Source organism: Artibeus jamaicensis, unplaced genomic scaffold (assembly GCF_021234435.1).
Source record: "Artibeus jamaicensis isolate MK-2021 breed Jamaican fruit bat unplaced genomic scaffold, CSHL_Jam_final contig_465, whole genome shotgun sequence".
In the NCBI taxonomy this organism is placed as follows: domain Eukaryota; kingdom Metazoa; phylum Chordata; class Mammalia; order Chiroptera; family Phyllostomidae; genus Artibeus; species Artibeus jamaicensis.
Genome location: NW_026521843.1, coordinates 7,932,711 through 7,952,736, shown reverse-complemented (window position 1 = coordinate 7,952,736; position 20,026 = coordinate 7,932,711). Strand labels below are relative to the sequence as shown.

The following is a 20,026-nucleotide window of genomic DNA, read 5'->3' as shown; positions in this document are numbered from 1 at the left end:
AACAGTTTTGCGATTTTATTTCAGTTTTAAGCAAAAACATTAGAAAATTTATTTTAACAGTAATGCAGGACTTTAAATTACCTTACTCCCATTTAGATAAAGACTGGGAAATGATGTAAAGCTTACTTCAGTACAGAACTGTAGTGAATGAGATTTCCCACTTAATTTTACTAGTTAATACTGGATTTTTAAAATTCATCAGTTTTATTTTCATATGAATTTAGCTTCATAACATAACCCAGTCTTAATCATGTTATCGATTAATATTTATTAAATGCCTACTGTTTACCAGAAGTTCTTTTATGTGCTGGAGATACAATAATGAAAGATCAAGCCCTGCATTTACGGATCTTAGTAGAAGAAATGAAACTAGAGATAAAAACAATTATAACAATGGGACGAGTACAGGTACACAGGTAAAGAGAGTGAACTAAAAGAGTATATATAAAAAAAAAGAGGGGCCTTAGTAACTCTGGGGCTTCAAGGAAGGCTTCCTAAAGGAAGTGACATCTAAGCAGGCACCTCCCAACGTTTCCCTTCGTTTGCCAACAAGAACCCCTTGGACCAGATGTTGCAGTGTTTTTAATTTAGACCATGTCACAGTTACTGTATCAAGGCAAGGGCCATTAGAAGATCTAATATATATGATTATTTTTAGAGGTAAAAGAATGACTTTAGCGAAAGGAATTTCATTACCAGACATCTGACATTAATTTGTGTGGGGGTGGGCCCGGAGAAGCGGCAAATGCCACTTTTTCCATCTGGAAAGGAAAACAGATTAACTAACGGCACTTGTCTAGATCTGCATGTCATGTGAAGAGTTGAGCAAAGACTGCAGGCGGCTTAAGGTTGGGTAGACAAGAGCTCTGGAAGCAAAGTCACGGCACTTAAGTTTTATTGGTCCCGATATTTATTGAGGGGGTTTACAGCACAAGCAAGCTCGCGCGGGGAAGAACGACTGTATACAAACAACCATATAATGCCTTAAGGTAATTGCTATAATGGAAGTTATTTTCAAATCATGTTAACACCGAAAAAGAGAAACACACCCAGTCTGCCTACGGGGATCAGAGAAGGCTCACCCTACAGGGCCTAGAACTGGCGTGGGAGTTGCCCTTCGGAGTGCTCGAGGGGACGGGAGGACATTCAGGACGTGGAGGCCTTGGCAGAGGGCAGAGCACGTAGCAGCCGACGACAACGAGTCCCTGCCGTCACTGACCCCGGAGGTCAGCGCAGGGGCATGAAGACGCAGGGCCGGCGAGGATGCAGGGTGGCAGGACAGCTTTCCCACTGTGATAACACGGAAGCTGCCGACGATGACTTTGGAGAAGGGGCAGACGCGACGGGACAGAACACAGACCTCGTCCCCCGTCTTTTCCCGTCCCTACATTTCTGAGGACCCAGTGGAAGGACCGGGGTGGTGCCGCCTCTCCAAGGTTCCGTGGGACTTACCCAGAACGCGCTTTCTCCTTGGTTTTGGAAGACGACCCTCCGTCACGTACCAGTTTTGCCTGAATCCTTACCATAGCTGCTTCCAAGCTTCTGAATTTAATATTCTCCTAGGAAAAAAATAAGGAAAGAAAAACTTCTTTCCTTTTCCCAGCTAAGACCTACAGGGCTTAGTACCGTGACCCGGAAAGCTCCTGGAAGCACTTCAAATTCCGCGCCTTCCCAGACACGGTCCGGCCTCTTCCGGGAAGTGCTGTCCCGTGCCCCGACCCGGCCGCCAGCTCCCTGTCTGTCCGCTATACGCATGCGTAGAGCTGTTGCTGGGGCCTCTGAGTAATCTTCCCTTTCACTTAGGCAAATCAGCACCCCCCTACACACCACCCGGCGTCCAGCGGTGGTCGAGCCCAAGCTCCAACCAGTTTCACCCGCCGCCCTGGGGCACTTCCGGCCCCTCCCTTAGCTCACAGTGGCGCGAAAACTCCAGACCGCGCACGCGCGGGCGGAGTCCCGGCGGGAGGTGGGGCGGGGCGCAGGCGCGCAGCGTCCCGGGGTGGGCGCCGGGGCGACCGGGCTCCTGCCTCCACCCGCAGTAGGCGCGCGGTTCCCGGCGGGCCAACGGCGGCCAGCCGAGGCAGAGACGCCCCCCAGGTGGCTTTCGCCCCCTGTTGCACCGCGACAGTCCCGCCAATCGGGTTCCTCTGGGAGACTTCGACTTGTTCGAGGTAGGGAGAGGGTGCGCGCCTTCGCTCTCCCGTGCTCCGGTTCCATCCCCCTGTCACTGACACCTTAGGGGGCATCCCCCAACGTGTGTGGTAGACGCCGGGTCACCAGAGCTGCCGCGGTGACCAGCGTGGTCCCCGTGGGCCTGGGCGGGCTGTCCAGAGGAAAGCTTCGCGCCTTCTCTGCAGGCGGTACGGGTCCCCTGTGCCGCGGGAAACTTGCGGGTCTGCGCTGGGCCCCTGCTACGGGCGGCCGTGGTGGCGAGCGGTGCAAGTCCCGGCTCGAGCTGTGGGACCCCCTTTCCGGCCCCAAAAGGCCCTTTGGCTTTGAGAAGTAGCTTAAGGTGCATCGGGGTAAGGGGGTGAGGTTGCGATCGGGAATTGGTCTCTAACCACGAATCTGATGATCACTTTACCAGAAGCAACTCAAGTATGTTTGTTCAAGAGATGTATGCAGCTAATACTTAAACTGGATTTGTGGTTAAATCCCAGTTTCATGAAAATGCGAGGTGTATCATCTAGGGAAATTAAATTGATGTTTGGAGCTTTTATGATAGCCGTTCTTTCTCCTTTTTTCTTGTGGCGGTGAACTGGAGCAGAATCCCAATTGAGAATTGCGGAACACAGGACTCAAGGGTAGAGAAAGGGCTGTAGAACCCATCGGGCTTGTGCTGATTCCTAGGAAGAGCAACTATTTCTGAAGACAAGTTATGCAAGCGCTTATCACTCGAGTATATTTCATGACTAGGAGATTAAAAGCAAGTGTTTTAAAGACAAGCTATTCTGGAATGTATATTTAAAAAAAAAGTAAAGTGCAAACTCCCTGACCCTTAGAAGGCTGCCGTGTAGTCTTTTAAAATATTTAATACCATTTGCAATGGCCTGAAGATAGCTCCCTGGGTTGGGAGGAATCATGTTTGACCTACTTATATTTACTTTATCTCATTCTATTATTGTATGAAATGTACAGAGTACTAATGTTGAAATGTGTATTCAGAATTTCTTTTCTGGAATGGGTGTAAGTTCTAAAAAGTTTGGTGATCACTAGACATTGTTTAAAGACATGTTTTTGAATAAGACCAGTGTTGTGTGACCCTGGGTAAGTGGGTACCATCTCTTTAAGTTTCAGTTCCTTTTCTGTAATTGGAGAAAATAACGTAATACCTAACTCACAGGATTCTGAAATATATTGGGGGAGGGTAGAATGAAAGATAGAATTATATTTCTGTATGTAGCTATAAGTATTATAAGACATTTACTGAGCCGGGCAAAAAGTAAGTACAGTTGACATATTAAAGTTGTTACAGCGAAAAACAGCTTTTATTCTCCAAAGGTTTAGTTTCCTGAGTGCTTAGATGTAGAATTTTATATAAAACCTGCCTGAATCTTGACTATCACGTTTAGACCAAAGTTGAAAACTTAATCACAGCTGTACTTGGCTTACTTTCAGGAATTAATACATAACAAAACTTACCATTATACTATGCAGTATATTTAACACATATTTAAATGCTGCAGTTCTACCTACATACTTAGAAGTCCCAATGACTGAGGTTCAAGTGTAGTCACTAATTACTGTTAGCATTTTTGATTCACTAGTTAAGGACGTACACATCTTTTCTCACTAAACATACTTTTGCTGATGGCCAAATTCAAGATAATTTCTGTGGCTTTCTTCGCTCCATTCCCCAATCAGCTCTGCAATAGAGTATGTTTAATTGCCTGTTGGCCTCTTCATCTCCGTATCCCAGGAGCACTGCGAACTCAGTGTTTTCAAACGAAATAACTATTATTTATCCTCCCTCCCTGCTGAACCTGCTTGGTCTACTTATAATGACATTTAGCATTAAGTGTGAAAATTTTTTTGAAAATTAAACACAAAATAAAACCGTATAAACATGGTAACATTGGAGTGGACACATCACAATAGAATCGTTTTTTCTAGTTTGGTACATAAACAAAAGATAGACAGGAAGAACAGATTAATAGCCAATTTCACAGCCTAGAAACAGTTAAACTGTCAGGTAAACTCAGTTGTTAATGCCAGGCAGAAGCTGGACATTTAAAGAAGTTTGACTTTGGTTTTTTTGTTTTTAAAGAATTTTATTTATTTATTTTTAGAGGGTTGGGGAGGGAAGAATAGAGGGAGAGAAACTTCATTGTGTTGTTACCCCTCACACGCCCCCTACTGGGAACCTGGCCCACAACCCAGGCATGTGCCCCTACTGGGAATTGAACCAGTGACTGATTCACAAGCTACCACTCAATCCACTGAGTCACATCAGCCAGGGCTGACTTGAGTTTTGACAAACCTGGGTTTGGATCTAGGACTACGAAATTATAGCTATATAAGCCTAGGCAAGTGTCTTCTTGAGCCTCAGTACCCTCTTTTGTAAAGTAAGGACAATTGATAAGGGTATTGAGGATTAAAGGAAATAAAGTATTTCTCTCAAAAGCTAAGTATGTATTCAATAATGTTAATTCTACTCCCCCACATACCCAGTCTTTTAAAGCTCTTGCTTTCATCTCTTCCTGTTATCTCTGATATTGCTGTTGCTTTCTTTTTGTTCAGTGCCCCTTATCTTTTAGACACTGGACTTTTTCCCATATTCTGTTTCATCTCTCCTCTACATTGAGGCCACAGGGATGTTTTTAAAACATAAATCTGAGTGTTTAAATGTATTATATGCAATTCTGTGGTATTGCCCAGTTTTGCTGATCTGGAATTATTTGATGGGCGAACTTATGAATTTTTTAACTTAAATATATTATTATCTGTTGCATCTCATATGATTTCATGATATAGTCCAGTATGCCTGTTTAATTGAGTACATCAAAATTAAGATTATTTAGTGCAGAATGAATGTGTCCATGGTAGTTTTGGGGGATGAAGTAAATAGCCCACCACAGATTTAAAAGTAGCAGCAGTTTGCCTTTTTATAACCACAGTTTTTTTATTGAGAATCCCAACTCTGCTATGTCTGTTCTCCTTGTTATGAGTTCCAACTTTGATAAATGGAAGTATCAATTATTAGATGCTCACAATAAAATTTAAAATCTAGAAATTTATAATTCTGTTAAAATGTATTCGATTTTTATCAAATTTTCTATGCCACATTTGCCATCATGAGCTCTTGGTTATTGATCCATCTTCTTGAACTTATCTTTTATTGAAACCTACGTTTGTTACTGTTCCTGCTTCGATGGCGTTTGGTTCCTGTGAGGGGGAAATGGTATGTTCCTTAATTCTGATATTTTTCTTGTAAATAAATATTAAAAACTATGAAGAGCTTTGTGGATATATTGAAAATCCCAGAGAAGCTTTTCTTCCAATCTTGTGTATTCTAGAATATTTAAAAGTATTTTTGTGGGGAGCGGGGTCTCTACTTACATGTCTCTAGCCTATCGGAAACAGTTTTACTGGTTTAATCTGTATTTAACTCTCAAGACACTTATATCCATTATCATTAAATTACAAAGTGATTGCTATTTTAAAAGGCAGGATCCTTCAGTGTCTGTTAGGTGCAAGTTACCGTGGCAACCTAATAGCAAACTGCAAATCCCAAACTAAGCACACAGCAAATAAAAAACATTGTCGTCATGTAGAGCACTTCCTTCCATGTGGTGTAGAATCTCGCATTCATTGTGAGAAGCTCATCACACTCACCTTTGTGCACTTCCCTCCCCACCATGTGGCTTGAAATATTTCCAAGAAAACCCAATATTTTTGACTATTTCCAATATTACTTGAAAAACTGGTGTTTTCTATGAATGGTGAAATACTAAAATCAATCAGCTGATATCTGAATGCCTGCTAACTGAGCTCATGTATTAGGCAATAATTAAAACAGTGTCTAAAGGGGCATTTAGTGTTGTGAAAACCAGAAAGTAATGTTTCTCCTTCGGTTTTCTGTAATGAATGAATTACCACTCAGTAATTGAGAAGGGAAATAGTGGATGGATGGGAGAGAAGGAAGTATTGGGGGAACCTGGCTTGGTGGTATTCTAGGGAATTTAAGTTAGTGACAAGCTGAAACAAATACACATTGATTCTTGTTAGTAAATGATTTGCAGTATGTATTTTCAAGTTTTGAGTTGTGTAAGAGATTCAAAATAAACATTAAATTTGATGTTTAATGTTTAATTTGACGATGTTGACTGTTATGTAATTGTGGGTGTGTAATGCTAATAATTGTTTCTGAAGGCATTTGTTTAGGTTAAATGTCCTTTGTGTGTTACCTAATAATACCTTTGGAATGATACATAATTAGTCATGATAAATCAGGTACTTCGTTGCCTTCAGGCTAGGATAAAGGCTAAGTTTTTTTAGAGTTGTTTATAACAGTTCTTCTCAAATTTTGATACGCTTATGAACCATCTGAGATCTCCTTAAAATGAAGATTCTGATTCACTTGGTTTAGGGTAGGGCCTGAGATTCTGGCTATCTAGAACACATTCCCAGGAGGTGTAGATGCTGCTTCCTGGTCCTTGGACTACACTTAGCATATCAAGTCTGCAAGTCATTCTGTGGTCAACTTCTTTGCTGCTCTTAAATTTCTTGTTTACTGGCAGTGCCTTGGAATGCATGGCTCTGCATCCTGGACCCGCTTACGGTATCCCCAACAGCAGCAGTTTGCAAGGTGCGGTCCAGGCATCTCCGAGACTCTTCACAGTCTCTACAAGGTCAAAATAGTTTTTAGAATAATAGTAAGATGTCGTTTCCCCTTGTCAATTTCATTCACTTATGACTGTACAGTGGAGTTTTCCAGAGGGTATGAGATGGGATGATGTCATTGCTCCGATGACTGATAGAATGTGTACTTGTGTGTTGTTTAAAAACTTTAACAGTTTTAATTTATAATGTGGTAAATATTGATAGATGTAAACAAAAGCTATTCGAATACCATAGTGCCTTTTGAGATACCACAGCCTTTGAGAACAGCCCTATGGTGTTGGGCTGATCTAGAGCTTTCTTCTTAGCCACGTGACTGCCAAGCCAGTGTGGGAGTTCCAGCTCACCATGTGGTCACCATGGACACTGCAGTAGGGTGGCCTCTACTTTTCTGGGCAGTGGTAAAAGGCCACCTCTGGCACTGTGTAAGGGGAGTGGGAGGAAGTAGTGCCCTGTTACTGCCTGGTGGGGGCGGGTGTTTCAGCTGTCTGAGGGGTCTCCACTAAGCCATTGTCATGGCTCCTTACTTGGCCCACTTAGCCTTCGCTGACATGAGCTCAGTTGGAATGTTGAGATGGCTCTTAACAGCCTCACCGGGGTGGAAGTCCAGGTTACCCAGTTGGCCAATGTTGGGGGGCAGGGTAGAAGGGGGCACAGTTTTTTCAGTGATAGTTGGCTGGAGTAGAACAATTCTCCCCTGAAAGTTCTGTCTTGTTAGACGGCCCTTTTCGTGTTCTTTGGCCAGTGAGAACGGCGTTCACTAGCCCTGCCCCACCCCCCTCCCCTGCACCTGCACCTGCTGGTGTTTCCCCAGTCGCTGTCTTCTCCGCTTCTCAGAAATCTGAAGCAAAACACCCTGCCACTTCGTGCTCTGGGTGACACTGTCCCTACCCCAGCACACCCATACACTCAGGACTGGCTTTCTTGACCTGTGTTCATGTCACCTTTGTGAGGGAGACTGACTAGAATCTTTGAGTCCAAATTCATGAAAGAGAAAGTCTCGTTTAATGTATTGCTGCCCAGGTTCCTGATGTAAACAGGGTTGCTATGGTATATTACTTGAGGGGCTAAAATGGATTGAGACTAAAACTATTCTCATATTCTTTTTTGTGTGTCTTGGAAATCTTTGATTACCTGTGTCAAGAATTTTTCTCTATTTATTCAGCAAACTTACTAGATATCTATCATTTGAGGTCTTAAATATATTTTAAAGATAAAAATGAAAGCAGTCAGAATAGTGACAACAGTTAATTTAAATCATGGACTGTCAACTTTGACTTGAGGTGTAGTATTCATATGTTTAGAAAATATTGTGTAACTTCACATATATTAATTTTTCATATATTAATTTTTGGTCTCTGGGTAGAAAGTAGTTGGTCAGAATGGACCTCCTTTGGGGAACTGTTCAGGGAAACTTCTGGTGCTAGGCAGCATGACTTAAAAATACACTTCCTTGGGAAAATAATTTAAAATTAAAAGTTTTATCTGATTGACTATTACTCTATAACTTGTAAAAGTTGGAGATGATTGCTCCAGAATATTTTCAGAAAGCATTATGCCACCCCTAATAGATCTAGGAAACTAGAAACCATAGTCACACAAAATCTTTACCTTTTTGGAGTTCAGGAGTCAAAAGTAGGTTGGCCCGTATCAATAAAATCTTGGCCATGAATAATGGAAGTAAAATCAACTAGTATAACACATGCAGATGACTTAAACACACAGGCATTTATTGTGTAATGCCCTGTAGGTTCGAGGTCAGGCACGTCTCGCTGGGCTGAAATCGAGGCAGCAGTGGGCTCTGCTCCTTTGTGGGGGCTCCAGGGTGGCACATGTCTCCTAGCCTTTCCTGCCTCTAGGGGCCACTGGCACTCTAGCTCACAGGCCTCCTTCTCCATGCAGATGATATTTTTACCTGTTTAAAGTAAAAATGAATGAACATAGTACTTAAAACTTAAGCTTTGTCTGGTTTGTTTTGTTGGTTTGATGTATGTGGAACAATCATATAGATGCTATACTTGATTTACTTCACTATTACTATAATATTTTAATATCTTTTCAGACCTGATGGCCAAAAGAAAGGAAGATAATTTCTCCTCTCCTGAAAATGCCAAAAGACCAAGACTAGAAGAATTGGAGGAACTTACTCGAGATGGTGATGAAGATTTCACTAATGGTTCCTCTACTTTGGTAGGTACAAAATCACAGTTTTTGATTCACATGTTTCTCATGTCTGGTTTATATGTCATACTCCTGATAATTCAATATCAGGAAAAGCAATGTAACTTTTAAAAGGCTGAGGTAAATAACCTAATTCTAAAGATTTTGTTAATTAGAAAAACTTAATAGAGAAAACAGCGGTACAGAGAGCTGGTTTTTTGGAAAGATCAATAAGAAATTACAAACCTCTGATAAGACTGAAAAAGGGAATGTAAAATGATACAGCCACTCTGGGAAATACCTTTCTACAATGCACAAGACTGCCCTCCTCCAACAGAAGATTATGTGACTCACGATATTGGTATTGTTTATATAAAGAAACCTTATGGTATGCTTAAGGAGATACAATCTGCCAATATCAGGAATGAAATGGTAGCTAAGACCACAGATCCTGCAAACATAAGGAGAATAATAAGGGAATACTGTTCAGAGCTCTCTACACAGAAGTCACACAACTTAGATGGTGTGGCCCAATTCCTGAAAACGTGCAAACTTCCACAATTTACCCAATATGAAATAGGTAGTTTGAATCAATCTATAACAATTAATGAAATTCAATTTAGTATTTAAAAACTCCTAGTAAAGAAATTTTCAGGCTCAATTGTTTTGACTGGACAATTGTACCAACTATTTAAAGAAGAATTAATATGAATTCTACCCAGTCATTCCCAGAAATTAGAAGAGAAAGGAACACTTTCCAATTCATCATCTTGATACCAAAACCAGACAAACAGAGTACTAAAAAAGAAAACTACAGACCAGTATAACTCATGGATATGGACGTAGAAATCCCTAACATGGTATTAGCAAATGGAATTCAGCAATATATAGAAAGAATTCTTCCCCAGTTGGCAGTGTGTGAGAGGCAACTGATTAAAATCTCTCTCACACATTGACATTTCTCTCCTCTTTCTCCCTCCCTTTCTCTCTCTCTAAAAGTAAATAAAAATCTTTTAAAAAATTCTACACTGCCATAAAGTGTGGATTATTCTAGACATACAAGCCTGCTCCATTATCTGGAAATCAGTCAGTGTAATTCACCATTTTAACAGGCTAAAGAAGAAAAATCACATGATGGTATCACTCAAGGCAGAAAAAGAAGTTGACAAAATTCAGCACTTACTCATGATTAAAATTCATAGGAAGTAGGAATAGAGGGAACTTCCTCAACGTGATAAGGAGTGTGGACAAAAAAACCTCCCTCTAATATCATACTCAGTGGTGGAACACTGAGCTGGTTTTTCCTAAGCTCAGGAACAAGGCAGCAGTGTGGGATCGTGACTCTTATTCAACAAAGTGCTTGGAGACCTGGCCAGTGTATCGAGGAAGAAAACAACAGGTGTGCAGGTGTGAAAGGAAAAAAAATGAAACTGTCACGATTTACAGATGACTTGATTGTCTACGTTGAAAATCTCAAAGAGTCTAGAGCTAATCAGTGTGTTTAGCAGGGTTGTAGTATACAAGATAAATACTTTCTTAAAAAAAGTCAGTTTTCACATACTAGCCTTAGGCACGGTGGTATTGAAATTCAAAACATAATACCATTCATTGTTACTCAAAAAAATGAAATACTTAGGTCCAAATCTAACAAAGTAAATCTAACATGCTGAAAACTATACAATGCTGATGAAATGGATCAAAGAAGACCTAAATAGATGGAGAGGCATCTTGTATTCATGGACCAGAAGACTCAACATAGAAAAGATAGCAGCTTTTCCTAAAAATGATAATACAGGTTTAGTGCAATTTCTTACCAAAATCCTAGGAAGATTTTTAATAGATATTGATAAACTTATTCTATAATTTATATGAAAAGGCAAAGCAACTATATAGATAGAACAATTTTGAAAAGGGTGAATAAAGTGGGAGGAATCAGTCTACATTTTTTTTCAAGACTCGTGACATGCCTACAGCAATCATGACTGTGCCGTACTGGTGTGAGCATAAACATACAGATCCATGGTACAAAACAAGAGAATCCCAAAACAGACCCACACAAATCACGATAAACTTATTTTGATGAAGGTACTAAGGACAATTCAGTGGAGGAAAGACAGCCTTTGTAATGAATGTCCTAGAGCATTTAGACTTCCTTAGGTAAGAAAGTGAACCTCAACCTAAGTCTCACACCTTTTATGGAAATTAACTCACAATTGGGTAACAGATTTAACTAAAACATAAGGCCATAAAACTTCTACAAACAAATATAGGACAGATTCTCGGGATCTAGAGCCAGGGGGAGAACTCTTAGACTTGGCACCGAATCCAAAAACCATACTATGGGAAAAAATAATAAATTGGACCTCAGGAAAATTTAAAATATTTTTTCTATAAAAGACCCTGTTACGAGGATGAAAAGTCAAGGCATAGACTAGCAGAAAATATTTACAAACCATGTATCTGACAAAGTTGTTGTATCTTTTATACATAAAGAACAATTAAAAAAATCAGCAGTTAAAAGCAGATCAATTTGAGAATGGGCAGAGCACTTAAAGAGATATTTCACTGAAAGCCAGGATCTATAGGTGGCAGATAAGCACATGACATGATGTTCAGCATTTGTCATCGAGTGCGTACAAATTAATACCACAGTGAGCTATCACCACACGCCCATTAGAATGGCCAAAATGGGGTGGAGGAGGGAAGCAGTGGCAACACCAACTGCTGACAAGGATGCAGGAAAACTGGATCATTCATGCATTGCTGCTGGGAATATAAAATGGTGCAGCCACTCTGACAAAAAATTACCTGACTCAAAATGTTAGTGTTAATGGTATTAAGAAACCTTGTGATATACTTACTAGATTCTTTAAGAACTTTAGGATGAGTAGTTACTCATAAAAGTTTTCCACTTAATTTCATTTTACTCATTATGTAAAGTTAACTTTATTCACTTGCTGTAATTTTTTCCTTTGGTAACACTGCTGATCTTTCTCCTGCCACCAGAGATTTCGATGATTATTTTGAGTGAATTAGACAGATTGATTGCCTTTTCACATTGTTTTTTTGTTACTAGACCGCAGCAGAAGTTGGAATAATTGAGAGTATTCAGCTAAGAAACTTCATGTGTCATTCAATGCTTGGACCCTTTAAATTTGGCTCTAATGTCAACTTTATAGTCGGCAACAATGGAAGTAAGTGCTTTCACTTTCCTTCACATTTGGCCCTGAGAACTGTGTTGAGATTAGAATCCATTAACTTTTTGAAATAGGTGATGATTAGTACTGAAAATCTATGCTTTAGATCTGTAACATGTGGTCAAGAATATTTTCAGTATTTGCTGCCATTTTATATGTTAAGAAAATGAATTCTAGGTTCATTATTTATGCAGTAGAGATAAATATTTCCTGCCTATTCTTTGAATCTACTTACCTGGGAATGCACACCATAGAATTGTGGACAAGCTACCCTTATTAGCATTGAGGTAATTGAGCAGCCCTGTGTCTACAGTAAAGCCTCGTGTCTACAGTAAAGTGCCATGGGCATCCCAACATGAAAGAAGCTAATTTTTGCTCTTGTTGCCAACAAAAGCATCAAGAGGAGATGGTATTTGTGCTGGTACAAGGTCTCATTGGGGAGGAATAAGCTGAGATGCTCCAGGCAAAGACGGCTTATCAGCGAAGGTTCGGAGGGGTGGAAGTAGATGAATGTGGAGAGAGGTGAACAACTCTGTGGCTTTGTCATGTCCTACATGGTAGGGATAGACAGTAGCTGACATGAGAGTCTTCATAGGAGACGCTGTTGAAGATCTTGAATGCCATAATGAAGGTTGTGGAGTTTTGTTCAGAAGTCGGGGAAGCAATTAAAATTTTTGAGCGAAGTGATGACATGATCAAGATTTATAAAAGAAACTGGCCGCATTGTGGAGAATAGTTTAGAAGGGGGAAGACAGAGGAGCTGGAAAGACCAGTAAGGTAACTTTTGTGATAGACCAGCCAGGCATGAGGTGTTGCCAGCCTGACCGAGCCAGTACACAGGGAGAGGAGGCCAGCCAGAGGCTACAGCTGGTGACACCCCGAGGACATGAACCACGGTGCGTGTAGTCCCACAGTCTGGTGAGCTCTTTGCTTTCCTTACTCTGTGTTCAGTCAAGAGGAAGATGTCTTCAGAAGGAGAAATGGGCCGAGGGGGTCAGTGCTGCGGGGTGTCACATGAGAATAAGTGAAGAAAGACCAGTGGATACTGCATTTATGCAGGTCCTTTCTCATTTTGAACTTTGAATCTGATTTTATTAATAAAACTAAAGAAGAAAGAATGCAAGTAGTGGAAGCTGTGGATTTGGAAGGGAGAAGGTTAGAATAGGGACTTGAAAGGCATTCCAAAAGCCAAATGGATTCGCCTGTGGTGCAGGGTAGTTAACTTGCAGTGGATTAAGGAAGCTGATGGGCTGATCAGAGTTGATTGGATTGGTTGATTGTGGAGTTATTAAATGCTATGATTGCTGGGAAAAAAGAAGTATACTTTCGAAGAGCTAACAAATGAATAATGTTCAAATTAGTAGTAATAATTATCCAAATATTACATGAAACATTTGTGAGTACCTGTTATGGGCAGATATTGGAGACACAGCATTGAATAAAGTAGACAGTATTCCTGTCTGTATGGAACTTGAATTCAAGGGTTGTTTAAACGTAGTCTCTGACTTCTAAGAATTTATGGAAAAAATAAATTGTAGTTAGAATGTAATAAAAATTAGATGAGTTAATTATGTATGTATAGTTCGTTCATTTAATAGGCTGATGAGCCAAGATACAATGGGATTTTTAGGTTTGAAAGGTATCAACCATTCTTTCCATTTTGTATTAGTGGCCAAAATTTAATTCCTGAAATATACTATTTTTTTTCTTATAACATTAGCTAAATATCTTGTTATTACACAACTGTTTTTGTTTAAGCTTGCTGCTTTGACACTGGAAGAAAATTATAATTAACATAATAACACTTACAGGATTAGACCAATTTACATTTTCATTCTGAAAATATTTATATTAGCCCTGGCTGGTGTGGCTCAGTGGATTGAGTTCCGGCCTGCAAACTGAAAGGTCACAGGTTTGATTCTCAGTGAGGGCACTTCCCTGGGTTGTGGGCCAGGTCTCCAAGTGGGGGTTTGCAACAGGCAGCCTGTCAGTGTGTCTCTAGCACAATCTGATGTCTCTCTCCCTCTCTTTCTCCCTCCCTCCTCTAAAAATAAATAAATAAATAAATAAATAAATAAATAAATAATCTTTTTTTAAAAAAGAAAACGCCTTTAAAAATATTTACGTCAGATCCTTTTCTCTCTCTAATGCATGTGTCTTCAACACCTGTCGCTTTAGGTGGGAAGAGTGCAGTGCTCACAGCCCTCATAGTTGGTCTTGGTGGAAAAGCAATCGCTACTAATAGAGGATCTTCCTTAAAAGGTTTTGTGAAAGATGGACAGAAGTAAGTGTTTGCTTTCTATGTGTATTATTCAGCTTTTTTTGTAGGGAGCAGCTGCTTAAGATTCCCAGTTCATGTAGACATTATGGGAAATGAATGGACTTTCTGGAACTGCAGCAGAGGAATTGTATCTTTTTGTTCCTTTCCCCGCCCCTGTTTCCAGTGTGACCACTGCTGCCTGTTGTCCTTTGCAGACAAAATGCTTGTGCCTGCCCACCTACAGTTTTGTGCTTGTTACCTTTCAAGAAGAACAAGCAGTGGTAAATCTGTGTACTTGTGTTTAAAGCAATACTTATAAACATTAGACTTTCCTGACTCTTGTTCCAAACCCAGCTTCCGCAAGTCCGAGTTGATATGCCACGGGCAGAAGCAGAGTCGTGACCAGCCAAGGTGTCCCTGCCCAAAACTTCTGCCTCCAGGCTTCCAAAAGAGTATTCCACTCTCTGTCTCTGATTTTACAATGCATCCTTCACCCAGGTGGTTTGCCAGTGAGTTTGATATGAGGACCACAGTCACAAGTTCATTTGCAGTCCATTTTGACCCTTGGCGAATGGTCCTATTGGGTTGGCCAAAAAGTGTGTATGCACACGTTTTTCATTTTCCCAAATAACTTTATTGATTTGGATATTTTGAGTATGTCCTCTGTCCCACATGGTGTAACATTGATTGTTCTCGGTTAATGTCTCAATTTGGTCACTGTCTACTTCAGCTGGTCGGTCTGACTGTGGAGCACCATCCAGGGATCAATCTCCAGCATGATACCTCACAAACCACTTTTGATATGTTCGATCAGTCACAGCACCTTCTCCATACACGGCACAAATCTTTCTTTGCATTTCAGTTGCATTTTTACTTTTCTAGAAATAATAAAGTACGATATGCTGAAAATGTGTGTTTTCTTCCATGTTCAGTATTAAAATGACTACACAAATTTCACCAATATTGATGAGTTTTTTTAATGCATGCTGATATGACAGCTGTCACAATACAATCTCACAAAATTGTTTTGAATGAAGTTAAAGAACTAAGAGCTACTAGATCCATCCTACAGAAAAAAACAAATGAACTTTTGGCCAACTGAATATAACAGCCCGCTTTGGCTTCAGGTTTACATTTCTCAGTGTTACAGCTTGCCTTCACATGTGTCTAGTCGTTGCCTGGTTTACATCATCACAGACTCATGGCCTTTTGCCCATTAGGAGCTCTCTTCAAGGAGATGTCCTTGTTTTTTTAATGCTGCCCCAGGTAGCTCCGCAGGGACCTGTTTCTCCTGACAACTAGACGTCCCAGTCTCTCGCCACTCCCAAGTGAGGCTGCTCTCACTGCTCCTTCCTCCCTCGCACCCTGTGCCTAGAACATCCCGAACTTGGATAATTAGCAGCGGTGCCTTTTTTTCCTCGTACAACCGATTTTCCTCTGCTCAGTGTTGTATTCATTTAACTTCTTACATTTTATGGCAAAAAAGTAGAACAAGGAGGGGTGTGAATCATGATTGCAGGTTTCTTATGTATCTCTTCGAAACCTTCAGAATCTTACGCCAGAGCCAGGGTTCCCAACGGACTTAGGAGAAACGGAGTGGATAACACAGAAAATCGTTTCCCATGCCGCGTGGCCTTGGGAAAAACTGTTCGATCAGAATTCTCTAGCATACGCTTTTGTCTCTGCTTATCTCCTTCAGGCCTCAGCCCAGCAAGGTCTTTTCCCCTGAGGTCCCCAAACAGAGTTATGTCTGAAGTAAAATATTAGTTATTTTAACACTTTTAAGTTAATTGTCCCAACTCAGTCTTAATTCATTATATTTAACTACACAGTTCTTAGTTGTCCAGACACCTCATCTATCTAGTCAGGTAACACACATTGATCTTTCAAATAGAAGCTTCCAGAAGAAATTTTTTTTGTATCATCAAATATTTTATGAATCAATTAAATTATTTCTTTTTTTTTCCATTTAGAAAGTACATGAACCAAAGCAGAAACTTTGAGACTTGCCCTTGGAATACCATTGAAGGGAAGAAAAAGAAAGGGGCTAGTTCACACAAGTCATCAGCTTTTGAAAACACAGCTGCCTGTAGATAAGAACATCAATATATTTTAAACAGAGTTAATAACAGTTAAAAGCTTTAATGTGAGCTTGGTCACCTTTTTACTGACCTTGTCTGAAAAAGTAGCTGTAAACCGCTTTTCCAGACTCATTACTGTTCCTTTTGTTCCTTTCCTCATTTGAAACATTTGGTACCTGTAAAATTCCCCTTCTTTTATAGTGTCTGATTCTGTCATGTTTTTAAAGAATCAGCTCACTGAACTTTTCAGTTCTGTTTGTAGTCTGTTCTGTGTCTGAAATCGATGTGGGTCCCTCTGTGCCTGAGGAATGGCTGTCAGTCTGGGACAGGCATGAGGTGGCTTCTGGACTCCACTTCCCCCATGTCAGACATTACACTCTCCATCTGTGTCACCTGGGCCTCGGGCTGCCTTAGAGATGCTTGCTCAGCATGGTTAGGGAACACCAGAGAACTGCTTCTGAAGCCCGTTGACCTGGGGCTCAATCCCCTGATCACCCACCAGCCCCTTTTCAGTGATACAGGGACAATGAACTCACGCTCCTCTAATATATTGCTCCCACAGGAACCCCTCACAGTGGCCCGGGGTCTCACACACATCTTCCTCCCTCAGCCCTCCTGACCCAGCCCCAGTGACGCTGGGATCTTTGCACCAGTCCTGTTTTGCCATCAGCTGTGGCATTGGGAGTGGGTTATGGAGGGACAAAAACTCCAGGCAACAGAAGTTACTGCAGATGAGCTGGCTACCCGGAGAAGGGGCAGATACATGATATTTTTATGTGGCGTTGGCTCCTACATCCCATCAGTGTGTGCTGCCAGTTACCTTTGTGCAGATAGGTTCTTGAGAAGGGAGCCACGTGCGTACAGTGGCACTGCCTGTCATTCTGTGTTGTTATTCTGAAAGAACTCTCATTGATAGTTGTCTCTTTTCTCTTAAGCATCTCCTGAATTTACAGACACCGGGCTCTATGGCCCTTGACTCAGATTCAGCATCAGCCCCATCTCTATGGTTGGGAGGTAGCAGTTCCAGCCCAGCTTAGTTGTCTCTTTCCCCCTTTACAGGTTTTTTTGTAATCACTATGAAGCTCTTTTCTTAAGCCTTAATTTTGTTTAATAACTTGACTTTTCTATATTTATTATAAGAAAGTTTTCACAACATCAAAGGTAGCTTTAAAATGCAAGCTATAGGTAGGAATGAAATTAAAGTGGATGTTAGCTAATCGAGAGATGTTTGATAATTCGGAGAGCGTATGTCATCACTTTATTTTAAAATGTTTTCATGAGGTACATTCACTTAGTAGCAGGTAATTATACTAGTTAATGAACTAAATTTTTTTGCTCTGTATTATAGGTCAGCTGCTCTTCCCCATCATACTTTAGTTAACGGTTCTCAACCTTGAATCTTCATTAGAATCAGCTTGGAGAGCTTGTAAACATGATGTTAATTACAACCTGACAGGAGCGTATCTGTCTTCATTAGGTATTTCTGAATAAAAGAAAACACATACACTAATTTACTCAGGTAGCTTTTGAAAAGGAGATTTATTGTAAAGATGCAGGGGTATATATCTTGGAAGCTTCTGGGAGGAAGTACAGTTGGGTCACATGAGTGACCAGAAAGAGAGACCTCAGAACGAAGTGTATTCTGCCTCTGGTTTTCCCTCCATGCCTTGGTCACTAGGCCTCTAGTGTCCCTCTAGAGGGACATCCAGTGTGGGCTGGACATCCATTGTCCCTCTAAAGGCCTTCTTCAGGCCATGCTGTACTCCTCCACTGGACCACCTTGCCCATCCTCTTCATGTGACTAATGACAAGAGGGGTGAGGAGGAGTGTTTGTCTCTCACTGTCTCTGAAGAATGTGTGCTCTGATTATTCAACAAATGTATTTCTGTTATTGGTAGAATAGTCCTTTTTTAAAAAAAAATACAGCTTCTCTTATTCTCAGCTTTAATTTTTTGTTAGGTCTGATGTCTTTAACATTATTCTATAGTAGCCAATCAACCATCAACCTCTGGTGTACAGTGACTTTTCAAATGAAGTAGCCACATTACTTGGAAGTTTGCAACATCATTGGAGTGTAGTGTGAATGCACTGATCCTTCATGTGACCTAACCTTATTGCTTCAGCTCAGCAGATATCTCGATAACGTTGAGGAACAGAGGAGATGATGCTTACAGAGCAAATGTGTATGGGGACTCCATCGTTGTGCAACAGCACATCAGCATGGATGGAAGTCGGTCTTACAAACTAAAAAGTCAGACAGGTTGGTTACATTTTCTTTTCTATTTCATGTTAAGTATTCATAAATACCCAGTTCAGAAGAGTTAAGTGATTGTGCTGGTATTCATTGAAAGGCACTGCTTATCCCTTGAGAGCTCCTTGTAAGATGCTTCATTGGCTGCACAGATGCATATATATGTGTATATTTATATACCCATGTACATGTGGTCATGCCACAGCAGAACCGCGGTAAGCAGCATTTGGTTTGTTTGAAGCAGCCTATGCCATTTTGTTCCCATCTGCAGACCTTCTTTCACTCCCATAGTTTCTGTCACATGTGGAAAGAAATAGTTAGCAAAAGGTGGGAAAGGACATAAAGGAGGAGGGGGTGAGTGTTCGGAGTTAGTGAAGAGGTAGATGAGAAGGAACAGGAAATGTGCGGCTGTGGAGAGAAGCACAGTCACCACCTCTGGGCCGCTTCCTCCTGTGCGAGCTCGTGTGTCACGCCAGTTCATTCAGACGTGCATACAATCAGTGGTACCTTCTTGATGGCCACGAAAGTAATTCTTCTTTGCAGTTACAAATAATCGCTCTTTTTCTTTTTTCTTTTCTTTTCTTTTCTTTTCTTTTCTTTTCTTTTCTTTTCTTTTCTTTTCTTTTCTTTTTGTATTATTGCACTAGAAACAGTCTGGTCATTTTGTCTTTCTCATAACTAGGTGCTGTCGTTTCTGCTAAGAAAGAAGAGTTGATTGCAATTCTTGATCATTTTAACATACAGGTAATTGCTAAATTTGTGTTTCAGATTAATTAATGTACCTGGTTACTTTTTAACAATTTTATTTGTGATATAGAAAGAATTATAGTTGACTACAGGAAGAATAATGTATAACTATTATTAGTTAAGTTCCTTAAAATTTAGTAATTCCACAGCAATCTTCAATACATAGTACTATGACACGTTTAATTCTATAGAGCAGTCAAGGACAACTAGTCTGTACCGGTGTGTGCCAAATTCATGATCATAAAGGCTGGCTCTTCCTTTGCTCTCCTGGTCAGAATAGAATCGTAGTTTCTTAAGCTCAGTTGCCAAATTCTCATAGAAAGGAAATCTATTCTGGAAAGATAAACCATTTCTTTATGCATTTTGGAGACATTGATCATACCTATAGAAGACAGGACTTGAGTCCTTTCTGCTAAAATATTTTGATTGGATCATTGGAAATAGGGTACCTATAGTCCTACAACATTAACACTGGTGAGGGGTAAACACA

At 40.6% G+C, this 20,026-nt stretch overlaps 2 protein-coding genes across 2 annotated transcripts in view; one reads left to right on the top strand and one right to left on the bottom strand.

The window, feature by feature from the left end:
- Nucleotides 1–1,921, bottom strand: part of GEN1 (GEN1 Holliday junction 5' flap endonuclease) — a 31,386-nt gene extending 29,465 nt beyond the window's left edge. The window contains exon 1 of the mRNA XM_037151778.2: nt 1,453–1,921. The gene's annotated coding sequence lies outside the window, so the exon portion shown is untranslated. The remainder of the gene's footprint in view (nt 1–1,452) is intronic.
- A 48-nt stretch (nt 1,922–1,969) lies between these two features.
- The window catches only part of SMC6 (structural maintenance of chromosomes 6), a 61,939-nt gene continuing 43,882 nt past the window's right edge, over nt 1,970–20,026 (top strand). The window contains exons 1-6 of the mRNA XM_037151779.2: nt 1,970–2,171; nt 8,903–9,030; nt 12,077–12,194; nt 14,376–14,481; nt 18,662–18,798; nt 19,472–19,533. Of these exons, the coding sequence (XP_037007674.1) occupies nt 8,908–9,030; nt 12,077–12,194; nt 14,376–14,481; nt 18,662–18,798; nt 19,472–19,533 (546 nt within the window). The 5' untranslated portion in view covers nt 1,970–2,171; nt 8,903–8,907. The remainder of the gene's footprint in view (nt 2,172–8,902; nt 9,031–12,076; nt 12,195–14,375; nt 14,482–18,661; nt 18,799–19,471; nt 19,534–20,026) is intronic.